Here is a 13,684-nt window from a genome sequence, read left to right as displayed (position 1 = left end):
TAAGACATATGTACAGCCACACAAAGCAAAGAACATCATCATATATGTATGATTGCATAAAACGCCCACGTCGTGAGCAGTACCAAAATAATTTTTAAACTCTGAGCTTCGTTGTACATTTCTTTACTAAATTTAAATTTGACAATTTGGGCACTTTGAAGCCAAATTTCAAATATATGCACTAAAGGCTACATTTTGTTCAGAAATTTAGATAATCCATAAATTGTCTAAAATATTGAGGCATTATTAATCTCGTAGTGCAGTGTTGAGGGCGCTGCAACTGCTTCATACATACAATTGCATGTTTGTACTATTACATGGATTATCTAACCTGGCCGGTATACACGGCACAGCATCTACGCATTACTAATATAATGATCTCTCAAACGTCTTTACTGGGTTATAAAACTTTGACGAAGTAATACACATAACTAACAGCATAGCCAAGAGTTAGTGAAGAATGTGATGAAAAAGGTCCAAAGGAAGATCACTCTTTTTCTCTCTCTCTCGAGACAACAATGGAAAAATTATTAAGTGAAGAGAACATCCATTCATGCATCCAAATCCGCATCCAACTATTACATATACACTTCTCAGTCAGGAACAGGGGCAGAGTACACAAGGGCTAATTATTTTGTTCTGCGTGTTTTCTTGCTCAAAAACGACCGACCACGACATGACAAGCAAAAGTGGCTGACACTGATTTTGGACTGCAGTAAAGGAGTCGTTGTTTCTACCTGCCCTAGAAAAGTCTCATCACTAAGGGCAGCGTGTGTTATGTCCAGCTAGAGAAAAAAGAATCCTCAGGCAGGAGATACTTGGTTGGACACTTCTTCCCCAAACAATGCAATAAACCTTTTCTCATAGTGCTACACCTGTGTACAATCAGTTACCAGTCGGATGAGTAATAATCCCAATGGTTTACTTGGAAGCGACCCACAGCGTTGTTGAACTGCAGACGAGTGAGTGGTGACTATTATTAAGACGTTGCATTCTTTACTAAAAGTTCGGATAACACAAAACAGCACATAGTCCGCTTCACGAGTTTGTTGCTTCAGTTTTGTGTAAAAGTGAGTTCTTGTAAATTAAATATTAGGTATTCATAATTGTGTTTGTAAGGTGCAGAAGACGTGTTTTGTAAAATATAACATTCTTAACAAGCAGAACAATAGGATGCATTGGAATTCGAAGTGTGTGACAATGGCGAGTGTGCCAAATATTCTCAGAGTGTTAAGTGCATTTCTAATTATCCAAAGCCTCAGTTTTCACGGGGAAGCTGCAGGTGCCAAGAGATCGAAGACGCCCAGTGGCTTGTATGTCGACGACGGGAAGGGTCACACTGTGCTCACGCAAAAATTTAGCAAAAAAGATGTGCGGGAGATATCATATGATATTTTGAACATTATGGGCTTCAACCACAGACCGCACCCACACCTCGTGGACAAAGCATCTCCAGCGTCTCAGTTTCTTCTGGAGGTTTATAACTCGATGGGAAACGAGGTTGATGTGGATTTAAGCAATGGAGAACATGGCAGACGACAGAATTGGAGAGGATCATCACACTTGAAAAATCTGAGCTGGAGTGAATTTAACGTTGACCAGACTGATGTGGACGCAATCAAACGAGCCGATGCCATCATCAGCTTCGTTAATAGAGGTAATAAAATGCCGATTCTAACTGAAAACCAGCCAAATACTTACTTTCATTAAACTTGTGGTGCCGTTTTTTACATTCAGTTTGATGATTTCTGTTACGTCCTTAACATATACGACGTCTTTTTAAACACTTGCGTATTGTGCATCCTCTCAACCGCGTCATTAGGCCACGAGGCACCACTGAATGTAGTAAAGAAAGCAATGATGACGATGTTGACTTTACGATAATTTTCACCAACTACTCGTGCGTCCTAAGCTGTTGTTAAATTTTGCAAACTATATACTTTGGTCTTAACCCTTGGAATGACTAGAGTAAAGTACGGCAATGATAAAGTGATATGTATACATATATTATATCGATATGTGAATAGCATACAACTCTACAGGAGACTGCCTTTTGCAATTAACTGAATTTATATTAAATTTTTACGACCAAACAGGACTAATTACAGAGCCAGCTGGTCTTGGTATCGTACTCTTCGAACGCATATTACTTTCACTTCCGTTGTTCTTACGTAATCCATACTTTGGGACACGTACTTTATAAACTTTTCTTTAGAAGGTCACTTTAGGGTTTAATTTCCTTAATTGCAACCACTTTGCCATATTTTCATTGCAGGACACAGATTTTCCGACAGACTGAAGCAATTTGCCGAAGATAAACAATTTTGGTTCGACGTCTCCGAAGTTTCCGATTTGGACTTGGTGTTGGGAGCAGAACTTCGGATCTGGAAAAGGACGCTGGCAGGCAAGAATGATCCCCCAAATGACGTCAACGCTGACCCAACAAGTGAGATCTTTCGAGTGTCTGTCCACCAAGTGTCACCTGGGGCGGATGACAGGTATAGCACCAAAAAATAAATAAACAACTTGTATTGACCATAAACATTATCGTACAACGTTGTCCGAGTTCATGAAGCTTTTAAAGCATCATCGCCTTGCTGGAACGTTGGCGGCATGATAAAAAGAAAGTGGTCATAATGGAGGTGAGAGTTACGCACAGACCCTTCTTGTGCTCTCAGGGGTGGTCTGCAAAGCAGGAAAATGGAATTGTCCAATATAAGAATTTCTGCAAAGTGCAGTATTGTTGCCACTTGAACAATGCTAAAGATACACAAAGTGAAAGCACCAATGATATACTAATTGCAAGTTGCTATAATTTTGGATGTGAAATTTGAGCTTTGATGAAATGTAAGCGATTTGTTTCCTCCGTAATGGATTTCTCATCAAGATGAGTTCAAGATGAACAAGTGTCTTTGACAATTTCGAATTCCTGACTTCACTCACTTTCAAGTATCATATCGGTAGAATTTAGTGTGACAAATTAAAAGTTAAAAATCGTTTTTGCCAGGGACCTTTGCATACTGCAAGTTATCTGGAACTAAGTTTCGAATTTTATTACTGTTGGAAATCTCGCCAACTTGCGCGCCAAGGACCTCATTCAGATTTCAATTTCATAGTTTCTCAACAGTACTTCCTATGAATTATACATAAAGTGAACGAGTTATGTACTGTGCGGGTGGAGCTTAAACCTACGGCCTCCTGAAGTACCTTGTGCTGAGACTAGGGTTTCTCGTGAGTTTAGCTCCATTCGCACAGCACATAACTAACTCACTTCAAGTTTAACACAACTCTTTTGTGATCAGACTCTGTTAAGAGTGCATATACGTTGAAAAAGTCTCATAACTAAAAGACAGAGACGACGGTTGCGTCTCCTTGTGTGCTGAGAGACTTTTTTTTAATGAGGGGGGGCGGGGCGAAGAGAGCAGCTGATTTTCATGTAAACAATGCAGGCAGTTGCATGTAAAAAGTTGCTTTGGGTTTTGAGAGTGACCGTTCCCACACTGAAAACGGGGCATCGCGAACCAGAAAAGGAGAAAAATTTCGACTAAAACTTCTAATTTGCAGCTAATACAAAATGGATTGATTTCGTTTTGGTGGCAATAAATTCCCAAGTTTGTGCTTTAACATTGCCATGTTGCATAAATTCCATAATAAATCTCGGTGAAAAGTATTGGACTGAAACATGATATGAGTCCAGGTTTCAGTTCAATACTTTTCTCTGAGATTTATTATGGAATTTATGCAACATAGCAATTGTAAATCACAAACTTGGGAATTTATTGCCACCAAAACGAAATCAATCCATTTTGTATTAGCTGCAAATTAGAAGTTTTAGTGACAAAAATCATTTACATTACTGGTAAGTGGCGAGGAGAAAAAGTCAACTCGCTCACTAGGATGCACAGAGTGTACCCGAACTTAAACTTTAATATAGCGTATTTACGACTTAATTGCTTTGAAGTTTTCTGAAATTATATTTGGAAACCTTGTCGCTATCAATGAATTTCCGCATGACAAACAATACCATATCAAACACGCCTTCTCAGTGTATCAGGAGAGACAATGCAAGTAATTTAATCTGTGTCAATAAACGGTTTTACTGCGCGTATGTTGTATGTTACACAAATCTAGTTTGATTCATGTATAGTCATCGAAGGGTGAAGAAAATAATCAACTGGTAACATGCTAAAGATGTCGTTCACAATGTTCTGTCAGTGAAATGCATTCCAGTCGTCTCAGTCAGAACTATAGTTTTGTTTGAGCATCACATGCTTGGATTAATAGCCGATCCTCATAAACGTTGAAGTAATGATAGCTCAGAGTAACTTAATTTGCTTCTTGAAATTGCAGGTCTTTTGAATTGACAGAGTTGGATGAAATAATGACTGCAAAATGGGAGCAAGGTTGGCTGCGTTTCAACGTAACTTCAGCATTCCGTAAATGGATACATCGACCTTCCGACAACTTAGGTTTAGTCATCTCAACGAAAAATTTCCTTGAAGGTACACAAGATGAAACTCATTTATTTAAACAACGTATTCACAATATTAAACCTAATCCTAAGAATAGAATAACGCACAAGATAGCAGTCTACATACGTATAGATTATCATTGTTGTGAAATGTGCATGGCCCATTTTAGAGTTGGGGTCAAACCCCATCAATTTCCATTAGTTAGATGAAAACGAAGTGACCCTCGCTCCGACCAAGGTCAGAGATTCACCACAAAGTTGTCACAAAGCTGACCAGATGCATGTATGTAGGTCACCGATATGCAGCAACCCACTTACTTTCCACTGTTTATCCAACTTTACCCGATCTTCTCCTCCGCCAATTAAACCATGCCTTCGTCGCATGATCAGCGTGTTTATACAAAAACTTTCTCTCTGCTTTCTCTATTCCTGTTCACGTACCCTTCTTAAAATATCTCCCAGTAAATGCTTGCGACACTATTTACCTTCCTTCTCTCAGATGTCAGTGCTGAGTTAGGGTTCAATATGTATGAACATATTTGAATGAGATGGCGTAATAAATTCGAAACTCATTTAAACAATTTGTATTTATTCTCTGTATGCCTCAAGTATCATGCTTGACTGCTTTCTCTTTTCATGGTATATCTCTGACCCTCAATGCACGAATACAGAGTTTTGGGTGGAAAGTACAAAAGATGAAAAGGTCTTATTAAATTTTTGCCATAAAACGCTTAAAAAGTGGGCCACGCTACTTTTGAATCTGTCCTTGTCCACGAAAGTCTAAATTGTACTGCTTTTTTATTTACGAATTTTTTGACTTCAGGTACCGAGGTCCCAATGTTGAAATCTGGGCTGGCTACAATAATGGACCCTGAAGAACACCAACCATTCCTCGTTTCTTTTTTGGAGAGTCCTGAATCCCACAAGGCGGAGAAAGCACATCGTCGTCGCCCATCTCGAGTAACTCGGTCTGCCGAAACCGGAGGAGCAAACCGACAAAAGAGAAACAAAAAGACCAAGAAAGCCCGAACCTATGATTTTCCGGATGTGTTGGATCGCCCAAAAAGCTGTCAAATGGGAATGTTGTATGTCAACTTTGAAGATTTGGGCTGGAAAGACTGGGTCATTGCTCCAGGAAAGTTGGATTCTTGGAATTTAATTTGTTTTGCATTAATAACCAAAGCATGTTTATTTGTATGCATAGCGTTGTACCCGATTTTGAACTCTTGATATTTTTGACACAGATGGATTCATTGCATACTATTGTCACGGAGAGTGCTCTTTCCCATTAACGGCCAGGTATGACAAGTTTTACAAAAAATTGACCAGTTTCGTTGTAACTCATGTTTATGCATTTCTTGTGTTATTTGAAATAAATACATTCATTTCATAATTTTTTATTTTATTTGCTAGTATGAATGCAACAAACCATGCAATCGTCTCCACATTAGTTCACACATGTAAGTACTTAACTATCCATATATTAAATCATATTAAATCACAGATATTAAAATTATGCTCTAATCTAAATTCTTCAGACTACCCGATGGAGTATCCAAAACCATCCTGTTCGCCCGTGAAGCTGGGTTCTATTTCTATGTTGGTATGAATTTAATACCTTAATTTCCTGGTCTATATTACAGCGTAACCCTTTTTGTTGTCATTTTAATCATTCCAGTATTATGACGACCTTTCAAACGTAACAGTGAAGAAGTACAAGGACATGGTGATCAAATCCTGTGGCTGCAAATGAATATTCTACAAAATCATTGATACATTTATATAATTTGCACTGACGTATAGACAAGCTTTATTATTGTAAAAACCCATTTTGCGTATCTTATACTTCTTCCATGCAGTACTGTATTTAGTAAGAAATTTGTTTCACGAGAGTGTCACATGTATGACATCAATATTTTTACCAACACTAGAAGTTAAACTATAATATGAACGTTTTAATTAAAATATAATGAAATCGTTCAGTAAAAATGGTAGATGAACATTGATTTCAATAATGCACATATGTATAAGGATGCTAATAATCAGGTTGAATTCTAAATGTTAATTATTATTCTATGAGACTGCGTAAACAAAAGAGGCTATGCTTTGTGAAATCGCCGTGTAATTATTATTCAGATGGAGTCATAATAGTTTATTGGTCAGTGAAAGGATAACCAGTACATTTGTACATACGTATGATGTGAAATAAATTCAAGAATTAAATTGATTAATTTGTATTACCAATTTGTATTACCTGTGGTATATAGTATTTGACATATATAACATGAGTTGGGGTTTTATAGCCTATGAATGTTTGTCTCGTATGAGAGATTGCATGCATACAAGTGTCGAACAAGCGGTCCAAATATTCACTCCATCATCGTGTCGTACTCGATCTGGATTCAAGAAGGGGGGCAAAGGGAACAGTGCCACTTGTCCAGAAAGTGCGTCTCATTCCGCAATTCGCCAGCAGGGAGTGAAAAGAAGAGGCAACTAATCGAGGGACACGACGTACGTAATCGCCATGCATCTTCAACATTTGACTGTCGCTGGTTCAATGCTCCGTGCTAATGGCATTGGCAACAACCAGCATTGATAGGCTTGTCTTAAAAGTATGACGAGTTAAACGTCCTGCTGCGCACAGGACAAAGTGTCAGGAGGGACTTGAAAATGTAAATGTGACGCCAACTTTATGCACCTTATTGTAATAGATGCCACTTCAACCGATCTATTGCTAATCACTGTCAATGAAACCCATTGATGTATTGCTGTAGATTACCACATTGGTTAGAAGCATTCCATTGTCGAGAGCGGTAGAGAACATAGTTGGAGCACTACAACGAACAAAATGTGGTGTTGTATAAGTTCAATTGTTTTGTGTAAAAACCTGCACAGAGTGAAGTGTCAATAAAGTGCCCACAATCTATCCTTCAACCCTTTTCATGACCGATTGGTGAAAACATGTAATTCTCAGTACTGTGTATGAATCAGGCAGGAGCTACATATTGGTGACGTATTTACTTATGTATGTATATATCAACAAATATTAGTAATACAGTCGCCGTTCTTAGCTGATGATATTGGTACTAAATACACTAGAAGTTCATGCATTTGTAAATATGACATTTGTGCAGGCACTATAATTGAATTTATTTCCATGAAGTTGATGTTTATAAACATTCAAAAGTTAATTACAAAGTGAACTGACACACCCAATGTGAGTAAGTACATGAGCACGACTGCCAAAACTCCGGCTAGATTAATTCACTCAGAATGACCAGTTACAGAGGATTCACGCTCCAGCAAGTGACTCTGGTTATCCATGTCATATTGCCATCTTTTGTATTTACTGTTGACCGAACAGGCGAGTTACTTAACGATTTGCGACTAACTCACTGGTAATTCTGTTTGCTTATCCTCATTTCATAATTTAAATTTCATGTTTATTTGTCGCCTTTTAACGTGCATCTTCTTATCACCCAAGGGATGAGTGGGGAAGCAATGCAACATGTCCTGAAAGCCTGTTCATTACTTCTCTTAAAGTGAGAATGGGAGCCAATTCGATAAACGGGATTCAAATTATGTGCTCGGACGAGGTCAGCAGCAGAAATAAAGCAAGCCGATCAGCATCGCTAGGTCGACCAAAGGGCGACTGGACTCTGTCAAAAAAGTGCAAGGCTGGGTTTGCTATTGGCATCTCTTCGGAATATTCCCCCAGCATCTCTGCCTCCCCGGGCTCATCCATTCAAAACTTAACTATTTTCTGCTCTGACGAATCTCCAAATTTTCGAGATGGTGGGGCCAGTAAATTAAATATTGAGGCTAAACCTTCAAAAGAACAGATTCAATTTTGTGATCCTGGGGATGCCCTTGTTGGGCTTAAAGTGGATATAGATAGCATCATAACAGTGGCCAAAGGTGACGAAGGACGACCTATGTTTTCAATATGTTTACACGATGCTAAAAAGCATTTTAACATGTAATTATTGCAGGTGACACATCTTCCGTGAAAAATATTGGCATACAATGCAGGCCTGTCAGCAACCCAGCAAACCATTATGACATAGAATTCACTTGGGTCAAGGTAGGCACTTGCACTTGTGTGTTCTTCACCTTCACCCCCTCAGATCTCATCATGATTTAATTCAATCTATTTGTACAATCCTAGCGCTATGGAATGCAATGCAATGATTCACAACTTCTCCCAACCACGTCAAGTGCACAACCTGCAAGTTCAAAGAACAGCTCCGAGAAGGTCCTTGTCGCCTGTGCCTACAAGTCTTGGACAGGGATTGGGCTGAACACAAATATCCGCCGAGCCGAAAAGGCCATGAAGGTGTACGAAAGCATCGGCCTAAACAACAATAAAGACTTTGTCAAGTGGGCACTCCTTCGCCGTCTGATGAGCACGGACATGAGAACGTGGTTCCTGAAACATTTTCCAGACAGTCCTCAATTGCTGGATAGTTTTGCTGCAGAAATATTGATTAACGATGTTCAAAATTCTTCAGGGATTCTGCTCCACAAGATGAAAAGATATCCTATTCCTGCAAATCTCTTTAGAAAAATGAGGGCTGATAACAAACTAATTTTGAAACATGACTCAAGTTTTGAACAATTCGTGGGGAATTGCGCTATGTACCAACTTGCCTTTTCCTTGTTTCGAACAAACCATCACCCATTCCTCGAAACTGTGGTGAATAAGAGGATGACTCGTATCGTGTTTGAGGAGTTTGAAATTGAAAATATGAAAGAGGACAAATAAATTGTCATTCTTTTAAAATAGCTAAAACACGATGTGCATTGTGCACGACGTACATATGCAATGCATACATAATTTTGAGTATGATTATTTGAGCACAGGTTACGCTAAAAACTATTAATTTAAACATGTACAAAATTCATACAATGAGAATCTGTGATCCATGCACAGATACACACCTTACGGGTGAGGCCGTAAACACTGGGCGAATACATGAGCTCCCTCTTCTCACTTGCACCGGTTTTACCCGGGTAGTTGCGTTGTCGCTTTCTCTTCCAGAGTTTCAGCAGATGGTGTGCATGGGGAAATAATCCCATGCGATGGCTCCCACCAGCAATCCAATATATTGTTGAGATTTTAATTTCTTCCCTTGTTCGCTGTATTGTTGGGTAGGAGTGTTTTTGTTCCAACTGCGACTGCCATTGGGAGGACGACCACACCAAGTAATGCCTTGATGATGAAGAAATGAAGTCAACTATGTGGAAGGAAGAGGAGTATTAGACGGCATAATTGGAAAGGGCTTTGGTTTAAGTGCTATGGATGGGAAATCACAAAGAAGTGCAGTCGTAGGAGAGAAAGAGAGACTCGTGAGGAGAAAGACGTGTGTTTTAGTGAGATGAGAGGCGGAGGAGGAGGGGGCATTAAGAGCCCAAGGAGAAAGTGAATGTTGCATACAAAGTTATATTGTGTGTGAGAGAGTCATTCGTTAATTTGGTTTAATTGATGGTATTAAAAGATGATTTGGGAAAGTGGTGAATGCCTCGACGTCCACATTGCTCCTCGTCTGCACGAGAGAAGAAAGGCCGGGAGAGAAAGGACGAGAGTGGAGGACGAAATTGTGGTTCACTTTTTAATCCCATCCTTTGTTAATCTCTGAGTTTCTTTGCGCTTTGGTCTGAGCGTGATTTTTCATCTAAATACACCTCTTTTGTCTCTCTGCCACCAAATCCTTTTTAAGACATCTTCTCCTTTCTCTCCAACTTCTTCCCCCTTTTATTCCCTCCACTTTAATGACTACTAATTAAGTCGATCTAACGAATTTTTCCTTCTCTCTCTCTCGCATCTCTCATTTTGGTTCACATCCTACTCCACAATTCCTGCCATTCTTCTAGTTACACGGCTCCAATGAAAAGAGTAATACTCTGGATGTGACAATGCTACCGCAGACGATGCTTATTCTACACAAAAAGGCCACGAGAACTGGGTTGGATGAATGCAAGTACGCCGAGTCATGCCATGTAACACATCGTCTTTAAATCCTTTCCGACTGAAAAATGAGCTTCGTCAGTCAAACGATGTCAGCTCGAGCAAAAGTATGGGGAGAACGTGAGAGGGAAAGATGGAGAAAGAAAGTTGAAAGTTAAGTTAACAAAGAAACGCGCTGTCACAGATTGAGGTGAACTCGTGTAATTCTTTTTCACTCATTGACACTTTTCCAACCCAAGTTGGTCTTATTTCAGAGACAATGATGGAAAGTTGAGATAAAGCTTGGCAAAAATTAGAGCCAAAATATTTAAAGTCCGTGTTTAATCTCGGCATTAGTGCATGTCTCAACCTTTACCTGAATTTCATGACAGAAAATGGTTTGATTGACCACACCACGAACAATAATTTGTTCCGATATTTGTGTATGCACTGCAGCATGATTTGTTCAGATAATACGAATGCTTTGCCCATTTGTTGTTCAGTTTTCACGCACGCACGTACGTACTTGAATCTCGGAAACAACTTTTGGGTACGGACGACCTGATCCATCTGCGACAGTGAAGGGCTCCCGGGAGAGAAAGAGAGAGAAAGTATGCTGAAGTGGAGCTGCCCGCTATAAATCAAGATTTAAGAAGTTATTTTCTAAATACGGTCATAAATAGCGAGTTAAGATATTGACCGATTTGTCGTTGGAGGAGTGAATTATTTTTGACCCGTGCTGATAATACCCTACTTTATGAGGCTCCAAGCACCACCAGTCCACTGGTAACTAAATTCCAGTTAGTTTGCTGTTCCCAATCTGACTGAGCTTTCCCAATAGGGAATCATCGGTGAGTGAGGCGAGGCGGAGGAAGGGCAGTGAAAACTAAATTATCTTTTGAGTACTGAGAGAGCTAAGAAATAAGACACGCAATAATATTCTGGCCACATAGCCCCACTAAATTTACAAAAGCTCTTCTTGTCCATATCTCTCTCCTTTGGTTCATCTTGGCCAGGCAATAAATATTAATATTTGGTTTTCTGTATTAAAAGTTTGTTGTGTCCTTATGTGAATGCTGATATGAACTGGGAATGGCATACATAGTGTAGGAAAGTAAACAGGAGAGCAATAAGCGATAGGATATTTGTCAGAGGCGGATGATATACTTAATACTTAATATACTTAAATACTAATAAATACTTAGTATAAAATATTTATATTTATATTTAATAAATAATAATAAGACTGTCTAGCTAGTATTAGAAAGCAAAGTCGAAAAAGGGGCGAAGCGAGACACTTCATCACGCGCCTTCTTACTCTAACTCACCTCATTCCTTCGATAGCCTCTGGTGCAATAACATCTGTTGTTGACGAAAAGTAATTCAATAAGGGCCAAATGTACGTTTTGTGCTTATCCCGTGTGACATTACACATTTTCATAAAATTAAAGATATTTTATGAAAATAAATATTAATTATTTATCTTAACTTGCAGTTTTCAGTATTCTTCAAATTACCCTCCAGGTACTTTGCCATGGATTGCGTGACGTACGGCAATGGTATTCTTTTTTTCAAGGAAGGACAACCACATACACCATGTAAAACATTACTTTTACTTTCTTGTCATAAATAAGTGAAACTTATACAATATTTATTCTTTACAGCGCATGAACTTTATCTAGTATTTGTGCGTGGTGTTGATAAACGCTTTAACGGGCATTTGATCCTGAACTACAAAGATATTGATGGCGACCCAACTGCACAGGCGCAGCTTGTGCGACTTGCCAGCATGAAAGATGAGGATGAAGGGAAAGATGGATGTGGTATTGGGTAAGTAGATTAATAAACACATAACTAATTGTGTGAAGTGTTTAAAGTCAACTGTTGGTTTCCAGATATTTCTTGAGAAATGGGGAGATGGATTATCTCAGCGACGAGGCGCTGCAGATACGCGTCTATGCAGCTGATCGTAATACGGCTAATGACGCTAAAATGGCATTCAGAAGTATGTACTTTTCGAGTTGTTCATAGAATTAACGTTAACTGTCAAAATGTATTGTGCATAGGTATCCTTGATGCAATTTGTATATTTTGTCCTGCAAGTGCCTACAGACGTTTTTTGCCATTTGCTCCAGTAATCCTCGCACACTTGGAAACTCTTCCTCAACTCAGAGCAATCGTTCCGACTTTGGAAGAATTGCAAAACAAAGTGCCGTTCTCACGATTCTTGGTTGGAACAGTGGCGACCGACCTTTACTACAACCGGGGTCCAAGAGGGACGATATATCTACCTGGTCCATTAAACTTTGACATTCGTCCATGGAACCTGGATCAAGATACACTCAGTATTCCTTTAAGGCTGACTTGGTCGGCGTGGATTGACGAAGATAGGAATTTAGACGCAAAAAGAGGGCCCCAGCCTACAACTGATACCCTGAAATGCAGAAGGTGGTTGGAGTCGAACTATGCAGTATGCGACCCGAAACTTAAAAACGAACAAATACGAGCTCACGAAATGTTCCAACACTATAAGGATACATGTGTTCAGGAGAGGCTTATGGTCATAGCCGTTTTCGCAAGAGTACTCAGAGACTTTTTTCCAGACGTCATTTCATATCATTCAAATTCAGTGACATACTACGTTAATCTTGAAAGAACAACTACAAATTAATTTCAGTCGTTTGAGGTAAAATATGAAATGTATCTTATTTTCCAAATTATTCTATCTTTTTAACAAATGGAAATTTTGGCCAAAAAAAACCCACCCGGCCGAAGCCGGGTGGGTTGTCCAATTCTAGTCGTTTTTACAAAACCTTTATTAGCAAATTCTAGTCATTTTGACCAAAGAGCAACTTATCATGAAAATTCTCTTTTTAAAAATTAAAAAAATCGGCAAAAAAAATGGGTGAGCCCCAACGGGTCCTCCTCACTCGATACAAAATATTTTCCATAAAAATGTGATAATACTTCATTTACTTCGTGTTTTTTATTACAGATGTCCTCCATTCATAAATTCAAAATTAGTTCAGTCAATCAATATCAACAAATAATTTAAGTATCAGCAGCCCCGTGGAAGTGATAAGCCACGTAAAATCCATCGTGCTCCAATGACAAGTAAAATCATGTCATATAATTCATGAACTAATTGCATATTTTATTAATTTCATTAATTTATCAGTTTTAGACGAGACTACAAAACGACCCGATGATGACGATCCCCTGAATGGAAAACTGGGCTACAAAACCACCCGATGATGACGATCCCC

General features: G+C 39.0%; 1 protein-coding gene across 1 annotated transcript; it reads left to right on the top strand.

The window, feature by feature from the left end:
- Positions 1 to 458: 458 nt before the first annotated feature.
- On the top strand, positions 459 to 6,715 carry LOC110845937 (bone morphogenetic protein 7). The gene is made up of 8 exons (XM_022092497.2): positions 459 to 1,657; positions 2,276 to 2,498; positions 4,351 to 4,502; positions 5,295 to 5,606; positions 5,716 to 5,770; positions 5,885 to 5,931; positions 6,010 to 6,074; positions 6,150 to 6,715. Exons 1-8 carry the CDS (start codon positions 1,174 to 1,176, stop codon positions 6,222 to 6,224), a joined length of 1,413 nt encoding a protein of 470 aa, XP_021948189.1. The 5' UTR covers positions 459 to 1,173; the 3' UTR covers positions 6,225 to 6,715.
- Positions 6,716 to 13,684: the final 6,969 nt, after the last annotated feature.

This window comes from Folsomia candida, unplaced genomic scaffold (genome assembly GCF_002217175.1).
Source record: "Folsomia candida strain VU population unplaced genomic scaffold, ASM221717v1 Fcan01_Sc003, whole genome shotgun sequence".
NCBI lineage: Eukaryota > Metazoa > Arthropoda > Collembola > Entomobryomorpha > Isotomidae > Folsomia > Folsomia candida.
Note: the sequence above shows the minus strand (reverse complement) of the source record. Positions and strands in the feature narration are given on the sequence as shown.

What these genes read in the sequence shown, in the direction of transcription:
- LOC110845937 (XM_022092497.2), top strand. Translation starts at nt 1,174, where the DNA reads ATGCATTGGAATTCGAAGTGTGTGACAATGGCGAGTGTGCCAAATATT. An exon ending in TCACCTGGGGCGGATGACAG is followed by an intron (nt 2,499 to 4,350) that starts GTATAGCACCAA and finishes TTGAAATTGCAG; the next exon opens with GTCTTTTGAATTGACAGAGT. An exon ending in AACGAAAAATTTCCTTGAAG is followed by an intron (nt 4,503 to 5,294) that starts GTACACAAGATG and finishes TTTTGACTTCAG; the next exon opens with GTACCGAGGTCCCAATGTTG.